General features: G+C 43.8%; 1 protein-coding gene across 3 annotated transcripts in view; it reads right to left on the reverse strand.

Moving 5' to 3' along the window:
- Positions 1-24,080, reverse strand: part of DENND11 (DENN domain containing 11) — a 90,821-nt gene that overhangs the window by 45,744 nt on the left and 20,997 nt on the right. For 2 of the 3 annotated variants that reach the window (XR_010140941.1, XM_054559905.1), the window contains exons 4-8: positions 17,058-17,211; positions 9,550-9,688; positions 8,452-8,583; positions 8,169-8,319; positions 7,431-7,499 (exon numbers count right to left, since the gene is read on the reverse strand). Coding sequence is in view for 2 of the 3 variants with exons in the window: in XM_054559905.1 (XP_054415880.1) it covers positions 7,431-7,499; positions 8,169-8,319; positions 8,452-8,583; positions 9,550-9,688; positions 17,058-17,211 (645 nt within the window). In the remaining variant the exon portion in view is untranslated. Of the gene's footprint in view, positions 1-6; positions 6,117-7,430; positions 7,500-8,168; positions 8,320-8,451; positions 8,584-9,549; positions 9,689-17,057; positions 17,212-24,080 lie in introns of those variants that run through there. The other variant, XM_024249606.2, reaches the window with a different exon arrangement.

Here is a 24,080-nt window from a genome sequence, read left to right on the forward strand (position 1 = left end):
CGCATGTTCATGTTAAAATGTGAACTTTAATTGTAAAAATCATTTTCTGTAAATATAGTTATATCAACCTCTCTGCACACAACTTGGTTCAGATATATACAGATATGATATTCATAGATGTTATTTGTACCACAGAACAAAATCAATTCAAGAAACATTTACTCTTAGCTTTAGGATTAACCCCAGCTTTCTTTAGGCCTTAAAATTACCACCACTGGAAACAGAGAGAGCACGGCATACCTGGGCACACCAGTATTCAGGGCAAAATTTATGAAGTGTCTTACTAATTTCATAATATGAGGTAAAGACCCACAACAAAAATAGATTCAGTCTCTTGTATTGCTATAACTCTTAGGCTGGGTTATTAATCAAAATAGGATTTTTACATTTAAGGCGACAGGGAGGCTATGCTGATTCTAACTCAGAAAGAAATGGGAAAACAGTTTTTCTAAGGCTACAACTATTTGTTTAGGCTTATTTTCACAGACCTATACAAAAATTCAGTCAACAAGCTTTGGGTAAATAAAGCAAATTCATTTTGCTTTCCTCTGCTCTGTCCCTGAAGTCACTCATCCAGGTTGGCTGCTCAAACACCAAGAATCTCCACCATTCTTCACTTGACAGTCTTTGTGGACACGTTAGACCCAAACTTTTTTTTGTATAACACCATCTTAAAATTTTTTAGTATACTTTATCTTTCTTTAGTTTACCCAAAGGAAGGAGTTTTCACTCCAATGTCAATATATTTGCAACCATCCAACTCAATGACCTCTGTGTGGACTGTTCACTTTGTGGATCATCTCTGGCTCACTTAAAACATCCTGCCTCATCCCCACATTCGCTGACTGGCCTTAGAAAGCAAAGTAAATTTATTATTAGTCTAAATAAGCATTCTATAGCAAACGTAAGTAATTCACACCTGGCCTACTATGAAAATTAAATTTTCTGAATTTAGATCATATTAGCTCTAAAAGCCCCACAGTATGCTAAAAATCAAAAATAAATTCTAAAAAGAGGAAAGCAAGGCTTTTGTCTCCATCATCATTTCTTTATATAGCACTAGAAAATTCTTATTCCCCTTCTAAATTTGCAATTTCATCCAACTGCCCCTAACTTCTAGTTCCAAAAACAAATTAAAGTGCCAGTTATAACACTACCTCCCACTCCCACCTCTCTCAAGAAAGAGGCCTAAAAATAAGAATGATGACATTTACCCTTTTTTGTACTAGAGCTTTACTGAAGGTTGGTATTTTTATGTCAACCTTCCTAGGACTGTCAAGTCTGCCTCCTAAAGAGCGCTGTCAGGATTTCATAGCACAATCTCCTTATTCACTCTCCAAATTATTTACATAGTAAAACTTCTATGGGGTCTCAGCCACCACCAAATTACAAAACTGCCCATTTCTTCTAGAATAATAGTTTTAAAATTTCCTTCCATTTCAGTATATGCATACTCAGTTCATCACATAATAATATCAATAAAAAAATAAACTTCCATTTCTTATAAGAAAAACATTAACTTAATTCACAGTTAGCCTTTTCCCACAACACTCAATACTCCAGTAACTTCTAGGAAGAGAGGTATATTAGTAATAAAAATGGAATATTAAAAATCCATGACTTGGGAGTAAACGGAGCCCTTAACTCCTCCTCTCCCGCTACCTGAATCACAAAAGGGTTTTCCTGAAATGAGAGGGCACGGGACTGGGGTCAGCAGGATTCTCACCTCGGTCTAACTACAAGGTTCGGGGAGAAGACAGGAGGGCTGGCCATTTGGCAGAATCCAAGCCTACTAGCTTGGGATCTATTAGGGAGATAAAAGCCCATGCCTGGCATGTTGGTCCCCATTCTAATTGTCTTGCCCATGTTAGACCTGTCATCACACTAAGGCAAGTTCACTGCCAAGCTGAGCATGATCCTATTCATCCACCTGCCCCTCCTCCTTTACCTCTGCAAGGATGGCCTATACAGGGACTGGAGAAAGCATCTTAATCCATTCCCTGGGCTATGCAGTTGCAAAGGGAAATAAATGGTCCCTCGGGTCTCTGCCTCTTCTCGGAGGGTTGATGTCCTAAAACTGAAAGCCTAATTCATTACTGTCCTTTACAAAAGCTTCCCTGAAGGCCTCAGTTTAAAGGTGAGTGATTTCATCTTTTATTGCATTTGAAGGGCTTTCAGTGCATCAAGACTGAGAGCAAATTCATCCTCATAGCCACCAGAATGAAAAACAATGATTTAGCTAAGATTTAATTTATCTTGTAGCTAAAGTATCATCGGTAGTCACAGGATCAACAAATGTTCACATGTGGCATCTGGAAGCATGTGCACCTGTGTGCTATCTTAACTTTCTTGTCTTGACTTTAAAGTGGAATAAAACAAGTTATAGATGCAAGTTCCTATGCTAAATTACTTCTATTGATACATCAATGATTTCAGCTTCCCTCCCCCTAACCAGATGGAAGCACAGATGCTATAATGGATAATGGATATGGAAGGCAAAAGCCTTCTAATTCATTGCAATCATAATTTACTGAGGACTGTACAGGTCCCAGGTGGGACACTGACACTGGAATGGTCTCTACAAGGCATAGGGAATGTTTCATGTTTAAAGGCCAAGCAAATTCTAAACACATAATTTGGGCCATACTTTTAGTCTGGTAGGGGATAAGCCCTACATTTCAAACTCCTTGTGGAGAGTCCTAAGCCAGGGGCCAACTGGACATTTTCCCAAAGGCTGGGTAGTATCATCTGCTGAGCCTACAAAATTGAAAACACCCTCTTGAACAGGCCTTTGTCATATTTTACATGGATACCAACGAGCCCCAAACCTGAATTCTACTCCCACCTGGAATTTCTTCTGACTTATTCAGGAACAAGAGGGCAGCCCAGCCAGCATCTCAGGTCAGCAATTATTTCCAAACTGGCACACAGTTCATTTCAGTGTGGCATGAGATCAGGCTGACAGCTTCAATGGAGAACTAGGCCTGCTCAGGCAGCCGAGGGCTGAGGCCTGGCAGGAGATGGTGGCAGAAGGTATCACACCACAGGTTTCCAACCCTCCTCCAGGAGGCCAAAGGTAATCATAATCCCCGCCCCTAAAAAGCTTACAGACCTAGGACTCTGTGAACGATGTTCAGCACTTTCTTCTGAACAAAAGCAGATGGTTTCTCAGAAAATATTTCAAGACTGGCAGAAAAGCAGGTCCACATGGCTCCTAGCTTCTGCTGCCACCGTGGGATTCCCTAATAGAGAACTGGTAGCAAAGGATCCTGGGTTGTGCCTGTTAATTTCTCATGTTGGGGAGCAGAATCTGGCACAGAGCAAGGCTTCAAAAGGTGATTTCCGAGGCCACAGGCTCCACTTCATAGCCCAGGCAAGACATACTCTGAGGATGCTTAACAGTGGCAAAGGTAACCGAAGAGATAACGCACACGCTGTTCAGCCAAGCAGAGGCTCTGCACAAGATTTCTGGTCCCGTGAAGAAGCTGGCAAGGTAGGGAAGGACCAATTTATTGGAATCTCTCTTAAAGGGAGATGTTCTGCATTGGGGTCAGCTGAGCCCAAGGCCCCTGTGACCTGAAACATGGCACTGCCTCACTGGCACATTCTCCTCTGGGGCCACCCGTACCCTGGCCCTCTGCATGAGCAGGAGGGTGGACACGTGGAGATGTGAGACGGAAAGCTACTGAGACAAGCACAAAGTTAAGGGAACGCAGAAGCCCTGACTCACCATTCAAAGGAAAAAAACAGGAACTTCATTCTCACCCTGCTACATTTACACCAGCACTACTGAGCTTGCAGTTAAAACTGCAGTGTTTGCATACAGAAGGCTCGGAGCAGAAATGCCTAAAACAGCTCCTTCCGGCAGATTCCCTAATTCCAGAAAAAGGAGGTCGTCTTGTGTCCTCTAGGAGAATCAGACCTTTCCTTTCACTTCTACTCCTGCCTCTAACCACCTACCCCCAGCTTAAAACACCCTCAACCTCAGGATACCACGAAAAGTAACCATTACTTGGCCTAAGTTAGAAAGGACCCCTCAACCCTTGAGGGGCAAGAGGAGAGGGCTGCATGTAAAGGAGAAAAAAAGGTGAGGCTTCAACCTCGAAACACAGATTTTTTTTTCTTTTGTAAACACACACATTACTGAAATGACAGCAACCCACACTGCAGAGGAGAAAAGTCTATTAGCTGTACAGTTGACATTTCAATGCCCAAACTTATTTATATATTTACATAAACATGCTACCTTGATTAATCAATGTCTATTTGCATTTCCACATGTGAATTTCTTCAGTTTTGATATTCCATATGGAAGAGCTACAGTGAAAACACTTTTGAATAAAGCAGTGAACCCTAAGAACCTTGAGATGAGATGTGTGACCCACCATTTGAATGTTATTTCTTTCTGCTGTGTATGTTAGTCTGGCTGGGTCTTGCTCACAGACATGGATGCACTGACGGCTATTCCTATAGCCCAGCCAGGTGGGAAGGGGGAAAAGGAAGACATTATTTGTCACCAGCAACTCAGTATCCCAAGTGAAAATTCTCAACTATGGCCAAAAAGGCCTAAACTCGACCCACAGGAACTGGCTTTCTAACTGGTTAACAAACACGTAAGCTGCCCTCCTGCAAAAGCCAACCAGAGATCAGGCAGGTGGCAACAGGACCCAACCTAGAGCAGAGCACTTCAGAAGAGGATGGATAAATCCATCGGGGATGCTCAGGGCTTCCTGACCACTGTCCTGGGTGAAGGCACTGCCACATTTTCTCTCAACAAATCTGTTATGTCCCTGGATCCAATTATTTAGGCTAAGGAATGTCACCTCTGCTAAAGAGAAGTGTGTTTGTGAGGGGTCCAAAATGATAAACAGTCTTGTTAGCATCATGCCCCACCCTCTGAGTTAACCAGCTCAGATCCTTGCTAGATTTTGGAATCCAGTAAATCTGTGTTGACCCAGAGGTGCTGCTGCTAATGCCTCCAGAGAACTCATGTCCAGATGAAGAGACTTAGAGTGGCTTCTCCATCCTGCTCGAACTTCAACTGCTCTATCCTCCGGTAGCCCAAACTTCAGCCTTTAAAAATACCCAACTTACTCCAAGAGCATATTGAACCCTTAAGAGACTAAATTGGAAAATTAATTTGCTTGCAAGCTCCAAGGCCAGCATTGGCCCTTAGCAATTCACCAATTCATCCCAAGAGGAGGGGTTCAGAGAAAGAGGAGCATTACATTGCATGGCCACCACGAAGTTACTTTGAGGAAGGTTTCAAGGCTTCATTCTATAATTTTAGTTTTCAGCTCACTGATAAGCAACCTCTTTCATTCTGACCATAAGCTAAGCTCATATTTGGTGTCAAAAACATCCTTTTTTCCCCTCTTTGTGGTCCCTACTCAAGTAAACAGAGAAGACATAAAGTTGCCCTAATGAACAAGAAAAGGGATTTGATCCCAAGACCATAGACTCCTAGAACTACTAAAAACCTTAAAAGATCATCTGGTCTAGTTTCTGCCTTTAGGCAGATGAACATCTAAGGCCACAGAGGACAGATGGTTGTCTTATTCTCAAATACATCAAGGGACAAAGACCACACAGACTTTCTGAACAGTCCGTCCCAATGTTTCCAGAGCTCAGCCTACTCCTAGTGATACAACCCCTATGACCAAGCCCAAAGGACCAGCAGTTCTGGGAGAAAGTGGCAGATTCCAATATCCTAACACGGCAGGACACAAAACCAAGGCGATCTCACCTTATCTCTAGGGAAAAGGGCAGAAAGGAAATTGCAAAAGTTATGTTTGTTGGAAAGTATAAACAATATTCCTTTGTGTCAACTTAATAAAAAATGAGGCCCTCTGGGGGCCTGGGGTGAACTCCAGGCTGCTGACATCCCACATCAAGCGGCTCCCAGTCCTGTTGGCTCCTCCTACGGGCAACAGGGGTTGTCGATGACCAGCATGACATCAATGCCATAGGCCTCCAGCAGGTCCAGGAGAAAGCTCCGGTCGCCTTGGGGGTCTAGGCCCATGCCCCGGGCATGCTCTGCTGTCAGAGTTTTGTCTTGACTGGCAGACACCTCCAACAAAGTCTGAAATATCCGGTTGTTTTGTTCTAGGAAAAACCTGCATTTGGAAGACAAGACACAGGAAAGGAAGGGGGGGAAAAAAGCTCACCAGGTAATCCACATATGGGGAACCAAAACTATACTGTTTTGTTTAATGTACTTTTCAGTGGATTCGCAGGTATCTTTTAAAAGAAGAAAAGAGTAAAAGTTAAATTATTCAAGCGCCACTAAGGTTAGCAAAGAAATCATTTGGCATTAATTATGGTGTGATTAGGGGAGATCTCAAGCAAGATGGCCTGTCAAAATCCATTTTCCTGTTGAGGGAAGTGACCGGGGTTTAAACACAGCCTGAGAAGAGGCCCCCAAACACTGCTTTTCTCTTTCTGCTTAGTCATAGGAGGAAGTAAAAATTCAACAACAACAACAACAAAATGAACCTGAGCCAACGATACCCTTGGGTGTTTGCTCTCCCTTGATGACTCTTTGGGAGGAGTGAGATTATGCATAGATCAAGATTTAAAAGTCACCGCTTTAGAGTGCTTTATGAACAAACAAGCCCCGTTCACAACAAACAAGCCCCGTCAGTCTAAAGTTGGACTAGACAGTCCAGCCCCATACAGCTCTCAGGTCAGCAAAGTGCCTGGTGCCTGAAGCGGCCCTGGGTACTCAGGAATTTCAGACACAGTGGCACATGTCATACCTGGATGAGACTGTGGCTGTGCTCAAGTCTCAGATACCTTCCACCTCAACAGGATGTAGGTTTTAGGAAGTTCTCTATTAGAATCAAGGTGCTGCACCTTTGTAGAAATGCCCATATTAAGTTTTCAACATCAAACCACAACCTCATCCCTGGAAGACCAAACAGGAAGCTGGGAGAATTCAGTTGATGCCACAGAAGGCTACTTCACCCAGCTGTCTAGGAATGAAATCAGTGCTGTGAGGTGGAAAGGCCCTGGCTCCTGCACCTACCGGGCAAAGAGATTTCATTTGATTCAAGAATTAAAATTTCAGATTATCCCTTAATATTCAGTGCAAGGAACTACTCTATTCAAAGGAGGCAATGGAAATGAGAAGTCCCTGAGTCCTGAGGGACAGACAGACCTTCCATGTGGTAGACGTCCTCAGTGTAAAAGCCCAACAAGACTCCTGTTTTCTCTTAAGGGTCCTGCTTCTTTCCCTAAGTCCTCTGGGTTCCCCCTAATGGCATTTCAGGGCTCAGGTCTGCCTCTGTAAGGAGCCCGGCTCTAAGTGCCCTTGGCAGCAATAAAGGGCATCCCTGGCCCGCAGTGAGTGACATCGGAGGGATGCAGGTCACTCAGTTAGTACCGAAGGGATCTCAGGGAGACCCCACGCCCACGGCCCCAGGACTCACAGCACAAAGAGGTCCTCTTCACAAGGGTTGTAGTCTTCTTCTACTTCCTGGGAATACAACAGCATCTGCCTGTTGGGAAGGAGATCACCGTGAGACTCTGGTACAGGTACCAGGACCCCAGTCACAGGTGAGGCCTCAGCCAGGCATCTTCAATGGGCCACCACCTCCCAGGAAGCAGCACCAGCCAGAAAAGGGATCAACAGGGTTTGGACTCAAAATCCCTGGGGTCCAGGGCCAGTTCTGCCCCTGGTAATCTCAGGCAAGTAGCAATCTTTCCTAGTTGTGTATCAGAAGCGGATGATGATGATGATAACATTTATTTCACAGGATCACCAGATTATTGAGAATGACATCAGATACATATAAGCAAGCTTCTAATACAGCGACCAACACAATGAAGGTGCTCAGTCAAGGTGCTTCTAAGCTGCACACACAGGTATATCTAAAGGTCACGTTGAGAGCATCTGGCAGCTAAGGTAATTTCCACAGATTCCAAAGTCCATGAGAAGAAAGAAACCAGCACCGTGGATCTACTCCCCTCCTATCAGGCCAGCATACAGGGAGCCTGGCCTCTTCCACTGCGGGGCTTCCCTTCATTTCCATCTCCATCCCAGGCAGCATGGACACTGGGAGAAATGTGTCAGGGAAGGGGCAGAAGACAGGCTTTGCAGAGACCCCCCACGCTGGAGCTGCCCTGAGGAGGGTGGAGCCCCTGGCTCTCCCCTTAGCTGCCGCTACCTCTGCTCGTTGAGCCGGCGGTACTTCTCCCTGTCAGCACTGTTGATCTTCAGCAGCGGCTGCAGGTGGTCGTGGTGTGTCTTCACATTCTGGTTATCCACGTAGACGTCATACAGCTCCCGCTTCTCCTCGAATATCTTCTCTGTGGTGCCTGTGGAACCCGGGGTTAGAGAGGTGGGAACCCACCCGACCCCACTGGGAAACAAGGCGCCCAGGAGCCCCATGTCTGGGAGGAGCAGGGCTGGGACCTGAGGGCAAGATGAGGGGGGGGCCCCGTACTCACAGGCCACATAGGACACCTCTACCTCCAGGCTCTCGATGTCAGCCACGTTCACGTAGAAGAAAGGCTTGGACTCAGGAATGGTGCCCCCGATACCAGGCAGTGAAACGTTGGCCAAGCAGCAGCAGCAGTACACTGTGGGGACAGAGGAGGTGAGCGGGGAGGGTCTGCCCCTCCACAGCCCTTCCTCCCTTGGAGCCTGCGGCTCAACACCTCTGCTCTAGGCTATCTGGTGCTTCAGGAACCAGGTGGTCCTGGCATTCTGAGGAGACGACGTGGCAAGCCTTTTGGGGTCCCATGGCAGAAACTGACCCCTCAAGGTGACGTCAACAACGTGCTTCCCAAACCCAATAAACATTTCTCAGTCTTTCTCTAGCTGGTCTTGCTTAGAATTTGACCTTGTCAGAACTCCGGCCTCTGTAACCCTTGTGTCTTCCGGTTCCCCCTTCTGCCTGTCCCTCCCTAGTCCTTTCTGTCCTTCTACCTTTCTGGTCCACCTCCTGTGCCTGGAACGCCCCTCCACACTTGTACTTTCCCCAGGTAACACTGTCCATCCTGGATATGAGTGCAGAAATAATCTACCACCCTCAAATCTTTATCTCCAGCTCAAACGCCCACAGGTCCCGACCCAGCTATGCAGGGTGGGCAGACACCCCTGCTGTGAAGGTCTCAAGGCAGCACACCCTCATCACATCCTACACTAACCTTATCAAGCCAGCCCCGGGCTCCTCCTCAGTCCCCCATCTGGTGGCCCCACCACCCTTGTTATCCTAGACTCTTCTTCCACTGCAACCTCACACACATCAGAACCTTTACAACCCAATCAGACAACAAGTTTTGTCCAGTTTCTCTTAAATACATCTAGAATGCATCTTCTCTGCTTTAATCCAGCCCTCATCTTTGGCCAGGCCACTGATATGTCATCCAACCCATCTTCTACATTGTCACCAGCGTTCACAGCCAATCAGGTCACTCCCAGGCTTAAAACCCCATCCCCTGGATGTGGCCCAAGCTCTTCCAAACTTGGTCAGTGACAGAAAGACTCAAGCAGTTTCTGCTCCAGGGATTTAAGCAGCACCCCTGACTCTGGCTTCTGGTTACCTCTATAGCACACCACGCCCACAGGTGGGGGAGAAAATATCAAAATGCGCTTTCGAAGTAAGGCAAATTTCCAGAGGATGAGGATCTGTTCTCCAAAGAACTTTATAAACTGAGACATGCAGCCAGCTGGGTGTGTGATCTGAAAAAATTGAGGGGAATAGGGAGGAGAGAAAGTGAGGAACAGCTTGTTAGAAATATAGCAAAAGGTATCTAATCTCCCCCTCCGAAATTCTAAAGTCCATCCAAACAGATACATTAAAAGATACTTATTTCCACACAAAATGATGTTTTTCACTTTAAAAGTCTTACCTTTAAACTGGATTTCTATAATACAACAGCTCCCTGATACACTGATGTTTGAGTTGAGAGATCATTATTTTACTCAGGAGAACAATGCAAAGGAAACAAAGCTAAATTTAAATTTAAAAAAATCAGAATAAAAGCATCTCTGAAGACACATTCCGCTTCAATAAGAAAACTCAACTCGAAAACATTACTAAGCACTGTTAAGTAATAACATGATGAGGAAACAGTCGCCAGTCAGATCCCAAGTCTATGGGGGCTGCTACTGTGCAAAGTGAGGTGTCTGCAGAAGTCACAGGTAGGAAGGAGCCCCTGGCATAATCCCTGCTGCACTTCACCTCTGACCACTCTTCCTTCTTTTTTTGAGATGGAGTCTGACTCACTCTGTCACCCAGGTTGGAGTGCTGTGGCACGATCTTGGCTCACTGCAACCTCTACCTCCTGGGTTCGATTTTCCTACCTCAGCCTCCCAAGTAGCTGGGATTACAGGCATGCACCACCATGCCCAGCTAATTTTCCTATTTTTAGTACAGACAGGGTTTCACCATGTTGGCCAGGCTGGCTTTGAACTCCTGACCTCAAGTGATTCACCCACCTTGGCCTCCCAAAGTGCTGGGATTACAGGCGTGATCCACCATGACTGGCCCCACTCTTCCTTCTGACACTAACTGGCAACCCCTGAATTGCCTTCTAGGAACACTGAGCCAAAGAGTATCATAGGGGTTAAGAGCATAAGCTCTGATCCCAGGAAGAGCTGCATTCCAATCCTGGCCCTGCCATTTACTAACAGGGAGATCTGGGGAAAGTTAGCTAATGTTTCCGGTTCACTATCCTTAACTGTGAAATACAGAATCGTCACCTACCTCGTAGGGTTATAAGGATCGCCTGAGACAAAACATGAAATAGCACATAAAAAGAGCCAATATGGGATGGCCACTACTGTTGCTTTGAAAAACAGGAAGGCTTCAAACCCTGGGCCTTGTAAGCTTCGTGAAAGGTCATTTCCATGCCAAAGTGCCAGAAGAAAGAGCTCATCACCCTTCAGGGAGGCAGGCAAGAGCACTTCTGAGAGAGGCACCGACTCTCGGGCTGCGTGCTAGGGTTTAACAACTACCAGCCTTCAGGGGCACCTACACCTGAGCCTCAGGGCAGCCTCTGAACTCTGCCTGTCCAAGCCAGGGCTGTTCTGGGCCCTCCGAAGCTGCGTCTGCACTACCCGGAGAGGATTTCCCTTTCCAAGGCATCACTCCTGCACTGATACCATTCCCCTACCCCATGCCAGGATAAAGGCGACCCTGCACTGAACATGTCCTGTTTGCCACCCATGCCTACTCCTCTGCCACCACATCCCAAATCACGAGGAGGAGAGGCACCAAGTGACCAAGGCTGGTTGCATCCCTCCAATCACTATTTCTCATCAAAGTCTAACAGCAACCAGATAGGAAAGGGTGCCAAAGCACGCCCCGGTTCCTCCCAGCTTTCCCACTGGTTATCTTCAAGCTCCCAACTTATTCTTCCACGACACAGAGGCCAGGTGGGGCTTGCCCAATGTATATTTTATAGGCTAGTGGGAGACACAGGTAAACACGCAATTAAAATATAGCCTGACGGGAGCCATGGTGAGATACGAATGGGGTTGGTGGAGCAAACTGGAGGGTGCCTGATTCCACTCTAGGAGAGACAGAAAAGACTTCCTGGGGGAAGTGATGTTGAAGCTTCGACATAAAGATGAATCTGAGGCCGGGCGCTGTGACTCATGCCTGTAATCCCAGCACTTTGGGAGGCCGAGGTGGGCGGATCACAAGGTCAGGAGTTCAAGACCAGCCTGGTCAACATGGTGAAATCCCATCTCTACTAAAAATACAAAAAATTAGCCGGATGTGGTGTCGCGTGCCTGTAATCCCAGCTACTCGGGAGGCTGAGGCAGAAGAATCGCTTGAACCTGGGAGGCAGAGGTTGCAGTCAGTTGAGATCGCACCACTGCCCTCCAGCCTGGGTGACAATGCGAGACTGTCTCAAAACAAACAAATAAACAAACAAAAACAGATGAATCTGAGGGAAGGTGTTCACATACAAAGGCCTGCAGGTAAGAGGGAACATGGCCCTTCTTGGGACCTGCAAGTAGTTCAGGTCCTGTGCCCAGGCTCATGCCAGGGAAGCACTGCCCACAGGGCCACCTCCTTTCTTCTAAAAGAGTCAGCTCTAGAGACTTCTCACCCCTCCTCACTTTACCAGGCTCACTGCACATGCAACAGAAATTTCTCCTGCTTTCACTGAAATCTCTTTCCCTTTTTCCAGCCTTGTTTCTCTGTGGCTTTTACAGAGATCTCTTTTCTTGATGTCTCCAGTGCGCACCTTCATTTTTTCCCTCCAACTTTTCAAGTCCGTACTCCATCCTCTTTTCACTCCAATTTCTTTTTACTCCCTAACCACCGTCAGTTCAGTCTCCATAGCAGGCTCTGATAGACCCATGCCTGCCACTAGGGAAGCCCTCCACTCCTGGGGCCCAACCCCCCTCCCCTATATCCCTCTCCCACTCCCCCATTTTCCTAAGGGGAGCATTTAGCAGCCACATCTGGACCTCTCAGAGAGGTCTTCCTCTTCCCTCTGCTTCCTTTCCAGTTTATTTTTTTTCCCTCTGAAACAGTCCTATATCTGACTCCTACATTAAAAGCTTACTTCTTTATTTTATTTATTTTTTATTTTTTATTTTTTTTGAGAGGGAGTCTTGCCCTGTGACCCAGGCTGGAGTGCAGTGGCGCTATCTCGGCTCACTGCAACCTCTGCCTCCTGGGTTCATGCAATTATCCTGCCTCAGCCTCCCAGGTAGCTGGGATTACAGGCGCATGCCACCATGCCTGGCTAATTTTTCCATTTTTAGTAGAGATGGGGTTTCACCATGTTGGCTAGGCTGGTTTCGAACTCCTGATCTCATGATCCACCCGCCTTGGCCTCCCAAAGTGCTGGGATTACAGGCATGAGCCGCCATGCCCAGACTAAAGCTTTTCTTTATACGTGTGTTCATGTTGTAAAAAGTCATTGAATTATATACCTATGATTTTTGAACTTATTTCTATAAAGTTTTATATTTCAATAAAAAGCTCAAAGATATATATATATTATTTTCCATACATGACAAGTATTGTATCATATATACTATTTTTTAACTTACTCCTATAAAATGTTATATTTCAATAAAAACTGACAGATATATTACATTATTTTCCATCTATGACAAGTATTATTATATCATACATGCTATTTTTAAGTGCTGTCATTTTTTTTCCTGGTCCCTGCCTTTTTTATACATGTAAGCCTTGCCCTACCCCATCCCATACTTTACCACATCCGGGGAATACATATCTTAATAAGCTCATATACACCCATCAATACTTTCCATGTTTATGTCTGGGTGTGTGTGTGTCTCTATCTAGACAGACACTGTGATTGCTTAACAACAGTGTAATCATATCACATGTACAGTCGGCTGGCCCTCTGTATCCCCTAATACCATATTCTCAGATTCAACCAACTGCATGCAGATCAAAAATATTTGGAAAAATAAAGAATAACAATAAGAAAATTTAATACATGTAAAAACCAACACAGTATAACAACTATGTGCGTAGCATTTCCATTGTATGAGGTATTATAAGTAACCTAGAGATGACTTAAAGCACAGAAGGACCCTGATTTACCCTGATTCAACTTACCAAGTTTCCAACTGTATGATGGGTTTATTAGGATGTAGCCCCACGTTAAGTCAAGAAGCTCCTTAAGACTTTGATGGGATTATGGCTTTTACTGAATGCGCATTGCTTCTGCACCATCATAAGGTCGAAAAATCATACATTAAATGGACCCATAGTAAGTCAGGGACTGTCGGCTGCGTTGCCAGCATTAAATGCACTTTTGACTTACAATGTTTTCAACTTACAATGGGCTTATGGGAGTGTAACCCCACAGTAAGTTGAGGAGCATCTATATATGGGAGGATGTGCATAGGTTATACGCACATACTACACCCTACTATATTGGGACACGAGCATCTGCAGATTTGGGTGTCTGAGGGAGGGTGCCTAGAACCAAGGCCCTGCAGATACCAAGGGATGATGAGTTTTCTGCACCTTGCTATTCTCACACAAATGAGATCTGGTGGTCCTTCCATGTCACCTTCTTATGCTCTAATTCACTATTCACTACGGCATTCTAGTTTTCTACCACTGTGAACAATGTTGAATTAAATCTTGTTACACATACGTCATTCTGGTGGATAGATCCTGAGGAGTAAGGTTGCTGAAACAAAAGCCACACGTTTTATTTATTTATTTATTCATTTTATTTATTTATTTAGAGAAGTCTCACTCTGTTGCCCAGGTTGGAGTGCAGTGGTGCGATGTTGGCTCACTGCAACTTCTGCCTCCCGGGTTCAAGCAGTTCTCCTGCCTCAGCCTCTCGAGTATGTGGGATTACAGGCGCCCACCACCAAGGCTGGCTAATTTTTGTATTTTTAGTAGAGATGGGGCTTCACCATGTTGGCCAGGCTGGTCTCAAACTCTTGACCTCAAGTGATCTGCCCGCCTTGGCCTCCCAAAGTGCTGGGATTACAGGCGTGAGCCACCATGCCTGGCCGTGTTTTTTATTTTGATGTGCTGACATACTGTTTTATAAAAAGAAGACACTCCACATTTGTATCTGCAACCATGACAGTACCCTCTTCCCTGCATCTCCTAGGGTCTAACAGTTATGTTAATGAGCTGTCCTCAAAAGAATGGGCCATTTTCTTTCTCTCTTAGTCCCTCATCCCTGGACTCTTATGGGGAAGAATACGAGTACATTTAGGTCAGATGCTGGTCACCTCCCTGTGGATTTGGAGATAATTCCAACAGAAATTGGACTCTGAAGGAAAAAATGGGTCTAAGTTATGAGCAGACAGAAAGAGAACAGGACTCAGGTCAGTGCAAGCCCAGAGTACATCTAATGGCCCTCTGACCATTTCTTAATGATTGTCTCTCAGCCTATGCCACGGGGTTGGGAAACCTGCAAATGACAATTCCTAAACTCATATGCCAATTGGCTTCCTGTTAAGAGTTTTTCAATGGAGAGCATGGACTGTAGATTGAAAGGCAGTCCTTTCTTGCTCCAGCTAGTATTTCTCCAGCAGCAGAAGATACCTATGACTCCAGCCTCCAGCTTTCCTTAGCATGCACAGCACAGGTGGAGCCACACCTCCTGAGAGGTCCCAGCATAGATGTGCAGTGCCTCCCTCAGCGATCTGAGCACTGGCTGTGCAGGGACCCCTCCTGCAGGCTCCCGTGGTTTTGATCACTCTGCTTCTCTTGCTTTGTTACCCTAGCCCTAGGGAAGGGTGGCAGGTAGCCTCTAAGATAGTCCCCAGTGATCCCCACCTCTTGGTATTTACAGCCTTATGCAATCCCCTCTTGCTCTTGAGTAATTTGCTTCTAAGAAAATATGGTGACATTGCAGGGCTGTTACTTCCAATGATTAGGTTACAAAGGGTTCTGACTTCCATCCTGCTAGTACACTCTCTTACTGGCTTAGATGAAGCAAGCTCACATAGTGGAGAGACCCACATGGCTAAGAACTGAGGGGAGCCTCCAGCTAACAGCCAGCAAGGTACTGAGGCCTTCAGTTCAAAACAGCCCTTAAGAAATTCGATCTTGCCAACACCCATGATCTTAGAGGTGGATACCTCCCCAGTCAAACCTTCAGATGAGCTCATAACCCTGGCTGATACCATCTCATGAGAGATTGGGACATAGAGAATCTGGTTAAGCCATGCTGGGATTCCTGACTTACAGAAGCTGTGAAATAATAAATATGTACTGTTTTAAACCATTAATTTGGGGATTTGTTCCACAGCAATAGATCACTAATATATGGTGTTAGTCAGGCTATTATCTATAATTACTAAATATGGGTTACCTATTCCTTTTTTACTCCTTCAGCTTTCCAAGTCCTATATTACTGATTTCCTGTATTAAATTAGTTTGAAATACCTACATGGTCTCTTTTCCCGGTAAGTCCCTAATTGGTACTTACTAGGATTCAAGTTCCAAGGTCTACTATTTAAGGCTCTCTACAATCTAATTTCAGCCTATTTCTCCAATCACTTCCCTCATGCCAGCTGACAAACATTTAATCCCAGCCAAATTAGTTTGCTCATGTCCCATGAATTTGTCTTGCATTTTTCCGTGTCCACATCTCTGCAAAGACAACGAAGTGGGGCAGGAAACATGCACTGGCTGTGGCACTAGACCTCTGTTTAAATCTTAGCTCTAACTTCTATTAGCTATAAGACCTAAAGCAAGTCACTAGCCCTTTATAAGCCTCAGTTGCTTTCACTGGAAAACAAGGATTAAAAAAAAAACAAAAAACAAAAAAAATTTACTTTTATTTTAGAGAATGCTGCAACAGGTATAGATAAATAGCTGGCACAATGCAATAACTCCCAGAAGGTGCTGAGAAAGTGACAGACCATGGTTCTCACTGCTGCTCACACCTTTCCTGGTTCTGGAATCAGCATTCCTCACTTTCCACCTAGCCAAATACTCAGGGACCGCGTCCTCTCCCAAGGCATCTTCCCAGAGTTCTCCCTTGGACTCTTGGCATAATTTCTCTACCAGGGGAGCCCTAGGTTTCCATGGAAATATCCTGTGACCAACCACAGGGGACAGAGAGGGAAGAGAAAGAGGAGATTCATGTTCTTAGTCATATTTGCACCCTTCCAACACCTAACGCTTCGCTGGGTGTTTTGCTAACTGTAAATAGGCATATTCTAGTACCAAAGCCAAAGTACTTCCGGAACAAATACAGAATGAAGTAACATTAAAAGTGTCTTAACTAAGAAATGTCATACTTCTTCATCAGACTCTTCATCTTTAGTTCAAATGTCTAGTGTTAAAATATCAGAAGCAATCAACAGAATTAAATCTTTTCACAACTGGCCTATCACACATGCCTTTATACTATGATTACAGAAGTGTCTGGAAAGCATATCGTTTAAGATAACTTGCCTTATGTTTTAAACAAACCAAATGCTTATGTTGCAACTCTGTTCTATCAAAAGTAGACATTTTGTATGATCCAAAGACATAAATTTTTTATTCATTAAAAATTAATCAACAGCTACTATTCCCAGATACAGATCCAGTATCGTGTAAGAAAAGCAGGGCTAACCTCACCTTCATCTCAGGGTACATGTATCGGTGGATGGAAGGCAGCCAGTAGACAGGGGGCAGGCTGCTGCCTCTGCCAGGACCAGCATGGAGCACCCCCTTTTTGTCCTCATAGAAGGCAGCCAGATGAGAGTAATGTCCTGGCATCTCCAGCTGGTGCCTGCAGAAAAACACACAGGCATGCATACACACACATACAGTGAGAACAGCCCTGGTCACAGCTCTGCTACCACTCCTACCCCCCGCCCACCTCAAGGGCTGTAACACTCAGGGGCAAAGGCCCTGACATACTCCAAAGATCCCCATTTGGAGGTTGCTTAGGTCACCTCCTTTGATGTTACAGAAGATCCTTAGGAAAACTTCAAACATGGGCCTGAAACTCCCTGACAGCACCATGGAACACATTCTTTTTCTCATGGGAAACAGACAGAATTAACAGACTATGACTAATGTCTATTGTTCTTGAGCAAGGTACGCCAGAGACTGGGTGCCACTTCCCAGAGAATGGCTGTTTCCTGTGAGAAGGGCCAGCTTGGAAGCCTAAAATTCCCTGCTTAAAGCCGCTCTTTGTTTAGAGAACTCACGCTTGCCTGCTTGCTTTGTTGTTATGGAAGAATACGGAGCTTACCCCCAATGTCTCAAATAAGGGAAAACAATTATTATTGGATGTCACCAGGGCTCATAATTTCTGCATCAAGTATAATAATAAAGAAATAAAAAGCATCAGAATCTCTTCTCTACCCGCCCCACCGGCTCGGGTCACAGAGCCTGGCTGTGGCTGGCCCTGCTGGCCAACCCCAGACCCCAGAACCCAGAAGGCAGCACCGACGCCCTGGGCCATTTCAACAGTGGAGTGTCCTGCCCCCTAGTGGAGCGCAGGAGCACTGTGAGGACTGTTTGTCACTCTATTTAATGGGGGTGTTATAGGTTGAATTTTGTCCCCACAAAAAAGATGGGGCCCCAGCACCTCACTCAGAATGGGATCTTATTTGGATAGCATCTTTACATAGGTAATCAAGTTAAAATGAAGTTACTGGAGCGGGCCCTGGTCCAGTATGAATGCTGTCCTTATAGAAAGGGGACTTTTGGACACATAGACACACACACTACAGCAAACAGCGGGTGAACGTGAAGACAAGAGACTGGGATGATGCATCTACAAGCCAAGGAACCCCAAAGATTGCCAGCATCCACCAGCAGCTCAGGGAGAGGCCTGGAATGGATTCTCCCGCATAGCCCCAGAGGGAACTCACACTGCTGAGACCTTGACTTTGGGCTTCCAGCTTCTAGAACTGTGAGACAGTATGTTTCTGCTGTTTTAAGCCACCCAGTTTTTGGCACTTTGTTATGCAGCCCCGGAAAAGCCCTAATTGAGGGAGGAATAAAAGGTGCCAAAACCCTCTTAGCCCATCTTTATTTTCTCAGTGTCCTACAATTTCCATCAATCAATGAACAAAAAGCAAAATATAGCTTCACTGAGCAAGGGAAACATCCCTAATTACGGTTGGCCCTGGAACAGCAGTGATTAAAAATAGGCACTCCCCGCTGCCACACCGCCTCTGCAAACTGCCACAGTGGCTTACCCCAAACTATGACACAAACTGTTCAGAGTCAAGATTTTCATCAACCAACTATAGCCTTCTATTCTCCAACCATCTCCACTCCAGAGTGATTCACAGCTCTTATATGTCAAAGTGATGACAAGAGACCTTCAGACAAATTTATCTTTTAAAAAGGAAAACAATCATCACTATATTCATATAATGATTACTAATGTAAGATGGACGATAGCTCCAATTTCAGGGATTCTATACATTTTAAGTTTCGACAAGGTGGTAGTCCTACTATAACAAATATAGTCCTCCTATAACAAATAACTGGTTGGAAGGAGGCTGCTTATAATCACTTAGCTCACTTTTACAAATGTTCATAAGCCAGACAGGAAACCCATGGTCTAAGCTGTGTCTGACTATTCTGAGAAGATGGCAGATTTCAGATACTTTTTAGAGAAGTTTGTCAAAAGATGAAAGTCTGATTCACAGAAAATCATACAAAGGCAACTGTGTTCAAAGGTGTTTTTATTAGGATGGAATTTCCCTAAAAAGAACACTGAGAATCATTTTATTATATTTTAATACTACATTTTCTGTGTTATAGGGGGCTGTGTCAAGGGTAATTTACATTTTTTCATTCAAAGGTGTTTCATTAGGATCAAATTCCCCTAAAAAGAATACTGAGAATCATTTTATTATATTTTTAATACTATATTTTCTGTGTTAAAGGGGGCTGTGTCAAGGGTAATATTTTTTCATTTTCTAGGTTTATTGTTTGCTGATTTGCTGCTCAATTGTCTTTTCTGTTTGACTACATTAAACTGTATACTTGAACCACGATTCTAAAGAAAAGTTCAGTACAAAAGTTAGAGTCCTTTAGACAAAGAACTAATATGAGGATTCTGTCCTTTGATTGCCTCAGATATTACTGACTGATGGGACAGAACAAGGCAATGATATGGAATCTGAACATAGACACAAATATAAATTGGCAGTTCCTGGATGAATGTTAAGCAACTGTTGTATGAAAGACTCAAAATTTAAACACACTACAGATTTTGCAACAAACAAGATTGTCAAACCACAATATCAAGAAAAACCAAAAAGTACTGACACAAGGCTCAGAGTGCTGGATGATAAGTTAGTCTTCAAAGATGATGTCAAAGCAGCCCTTCCTGGTGAACTTACCTACAAGAATGCAGAAATTGAGAAACCACCACACCGAAATGCATGCCAAACCACCTATGGAAAGTGTCCAAGAGCCGTGACACTGTAAAAACTAGAGAATAACCGGCTCAATATATATTATTAATCTGAAGCCACAGGCTGCTGGGCCAGAGACACTGGGATTCTCAAGCCCACAGCTCCTTCACTGATAAAACACAGCCACATGTGGCCATGCAGATGCCCAGTGCAACTGACCCTGCCTGTCCCTACCACACTGGCAATAATTCATCCACGATCAGAATCAGAGATGTCTTCATGCAACAATTACACTTCATCACTCTGCTGTGTTAATTATTGGTCTGAACAGGCCGGGCATGGTGGCTCACGTCTGTAATCCCAGCACTTTGGGAGACTGAGGTGGGCGGATTGCTTGGGGCCAGAAGTTCGAGACCAGCCTGGCCAACATGGTGAAACCTGTCTCTACTAAATATCCCAGCTACTCGGGAGGCTGAGGCACGAGAATTGCTTGAACCCAGGAGGCAGAGGTTGCAGTGAACCGAGAGAGATCATGCCATTGCATCCAGCCTGGGTGACAGAGCGAGACTGTCTCAAAAAATATATATATATACGTGTGTGTGTGTGTGTGTCTGTGTATTTACATATGTGTACATACATTTATATATATTTATGTGTGTGTGTATATATATATGTATATATATATCTGTCTGAACAAATCGTCTTCTAGCTCCTGGCTTTGCAAATGCAGAAAAATAAGCACTCCCATTTACTGCGGGTGCAGGGATACTACGGCACCACCTTCTGAAGGGTAACTTACAGCTTGTATTAAATTGTACATTGTATACATCCTCTGATCCAGTGATTCCCCTTCTCGGACTGAGGCCTAAAGCACTATTTCTAGATGTGAACAGTCATTTACTCACAAGCATGCTGATGTTCACAGTGGTGAAAAAAACAAGGAACACCCTAAAAGCCCAATAGCATGAAACAGTTAAATAAATAGTGATGTATCTATATATTGAAACGCTGTGAAACCACAATAATGTTGAGGACATAATTCATGATACACCAGAAAGGTTAATATACCAAGTTACAAAATTTACATACTGAATGACCTCAATAATCCTTTTTTTTTCTTTTGGAGATGGAGTCTCACTCTGTTGCCCAGGCTGGAGTGCAGTGGTGCGATCTCAGCTCACCGCAACCTCCGCCTCCGGGTTCAATCGATTCTCCTGCCTCAGCCTCCTGAGTAGCTGGGACTACAGGCGCACACTGCCACGCCCAGCTAAGTTTTTGTATTTTAGTAGAGACGGGGTTTCACTGTTGTTGCTCAGGCTGGTCTCGAACTCCTGAGCTCAGGCAATCCGCCCGCCTCAGCCTCCCAAAGTGCTAGGATTACAGGCGTGAGCCACCACGCCCGGCCAATAATCCTTTTTAAAAAAAATAAAAATAAAACGTGTATGTATAATATATATTTGCACATGGGAAAAGACTAGAATGGTATAAAATGAAATGTTAACAGTAGATATGTCTGGCTGGTGAGATCATTTTTTTCTTTGAGCTTTTCTCTATTTTTTAAAGTTTCCTATAATAACTATATGTTAATTTTATACTTAGTCATTTTAAACTTTTCACTATGAACATTTTCAAACATACACACAAAATGTAGAAAGAACAGAATGAACCCCATGTATTTATCATCTAGCTTCAATAATATTTGATCCATATGGTTATATCTATACCCTATACCCTACCATCATCACTTTTTTCCTAGAATGTCTTAAAGAAAATCCCACCTCATAACATTTCATTGATAAGTGCTTTGTAAGGCATCTGTAACTGATAAAGTCTGTTTAAATAACATAACACATAATCACCATGCCATTATCTCATTCAACAATAATGCCTTAATATAAATATCCAGTCCACATTCAAAATACAGCCACTGTCCCCCAAATGCTATTTTACAGTTGGTTTGCTTGAATTGAGATCTGAGCAAGGTAAAATGTGGTTATGAGTTGTAGGTCCCTTTATTCAATAACAGTCCCTCTTGCCTCTAATTTTTTAAATTATGAAATAGTTCTCCAATATCTTCTGATTAAGAAATAATCATTAAAAAGACTCTTTAGAGAGATACTGAGGACAAAAATTGTAGATGAAATACAAGTAAATAGGTTTGGAACATCGTAAGTCAGAAGAAATATAAAACACAGATTAAGTGTTGCAGAAATGAAGACTAGTGAATTTATGTAAAAGTTGCTGCTGTATTCAAGTATTATCCTAACCTAGACCTAAGCTTATCTAACTGTGCTTCTTTCTTTTCCTCATACTCTGTCATACAAGTCTCTTCTGTTACCTATAGCCCTCTTTAATCATCAAGCTGCAAAACCTTTCTAGCTATGACTCAAAATCTAGAAGCCATAAAAAGATGAATGAATTCAAAGAAAAACACCTACATGACAAGACGGTAATGTTAAAAGACAAATGACAAAGTAGTAAAATATTTTCAATTTATACAACAAAGAAAAAATTTCCCTATTGTACAAACTCCTAGAAATTAATAAGAAAAGGCCGGGCCTGGTGGCTCATGCCTGTAATCCCAGCACTTTGGGAGGCTGAGGCGGGTAGGTCACCCAAGGTTGGGAGTTAGAGACCACTCTGACCAACGTGGAGAAACCCCATCTCTACTAAAAATACAGAATTAGCCAGGCATGGTGACACATGCCTGTAATCCCAGCTACTCTGGAGGCTGAGGCAGGAGAATCGCTTGAACCTGGGAGGTGGAGGTTGCGATGAGCTGAGATCACACCATTGCACTCCAGCCTGGGAAACAAGAGCGAAACTCGTTTTTTAAAAAAAAAAAAAAAAAAAAAGTAAAAGAAATAGGAAAAGGTAAACAACAAAATGTAGCAAAGGCTAGAAATGGCTCACAGAAAAAGAAATACAAATGACTCAAACATATATAAAGGTGCTTAACCTCACTTATAAGAAAAATACAAATTAAAACTATACTGAGTTACTGTTCTTTAATCCATCAGGTTAGAATGTTCAAACTTTCATTTTGTGTTGACAACGTTGAGATGAAACAGGCATTCTCTTGCATTACTACTGGGCATGCAAATGGCACAACCTCTATGGGAAGCAATTTGACAGAATCTATTAAAATTACATATACATATATCCTTTGAGCCATCAATTTCATTTCTGAAAATTTAATATACAGATATACCCCTCACATGTGAAATGCCTGATATTCAATGCAGCATCATTTGTAGCAGGAAATGGACTGGAAACAACCAAATGTCTATTAATAATGAACTTGATAAATGCTATAATTCTATAGAGGCATATGACACAGCTGAAAACAAGGAAGAAACTCTCAACGTACTGATATGAGATCTTTCATACTGTTGAATGAAAAAGGCTAGGTGCAAAACAACACAAATAACATGCTATCTTTTCCCAGAAAAGGGAGACGGTAAGAATATACATTTGTATTTGTATATATATACATACACACACACTTTGGGATGATACATGAGAAATGAATTATGATTACTGAGATTATTTGAATGGATATGGGAACTGGGTGACGATTTTTCACTTTATGTGAGTGGTAGTCTGCCACACTCTTCTTCCTTTAGTAATAGAACCTTCCAAATTTTAGATGGACACATGGACGCCCAGCTGAAGGCCACATTTCCCAGATTCCCTTGCTACTATGTGTGCCTAGTAATCAAGAACTGGTCAATGGAATGTGAGCAGAGGTGGTGTGTTCAACTTCCAGATCCCTCAAGTTCCAGATCCCGGAAGTTGAACACACCACCTCTGCTCACATTCCATGGAGCCAAGGTCTTTCCCTCTTCCTACATGCTAGAAAATGACAATGTAATGGGGAGACAGCTTCTACCATGTGGATGAGGACAACACTCTAGAAAATGACATAATGTAAGACTGAATGACTCACGTCCAAGAATGACCAGTGGAACAGAACCACCTACCCACAATGAACTACTACGACTGCCATGCTGGAAAAGCTGTAATTCTATCTTACTGTGTCACTGTATTGGGGGTCTCTTCTTCATTACAGCAACTTAGCCTATACTCTAAAAGCCAAAAACGATACCTGGAAATGAGTTACTACAGTATCAAAAACCATATAGAGACACTGGCTTTGTTGCTGGAAGGGCAGGGTGGTGAGAAAATAGATATTGCAGACGAGAAAGCTGGCAACCCTTGTTACACTTGTAGCAAAACAACTGCTAAAACTTCAATAACTTGAGAGACTCTG

Source organism: Pongo abelii, chromosome 6 (assembly GCF_028885655.2).
Source record: "Pongo abelii isolate AG06213 chromosome 6, NHGRI_mPonAbe1-v2.0_pri, whole genome shotgun sequence".
NCBI classification, from domain to species: Eukaryota; Metazoa; Chordata; class Mammalia; order Primates; family Hominidae; genus Pongo; species Pongo abelii.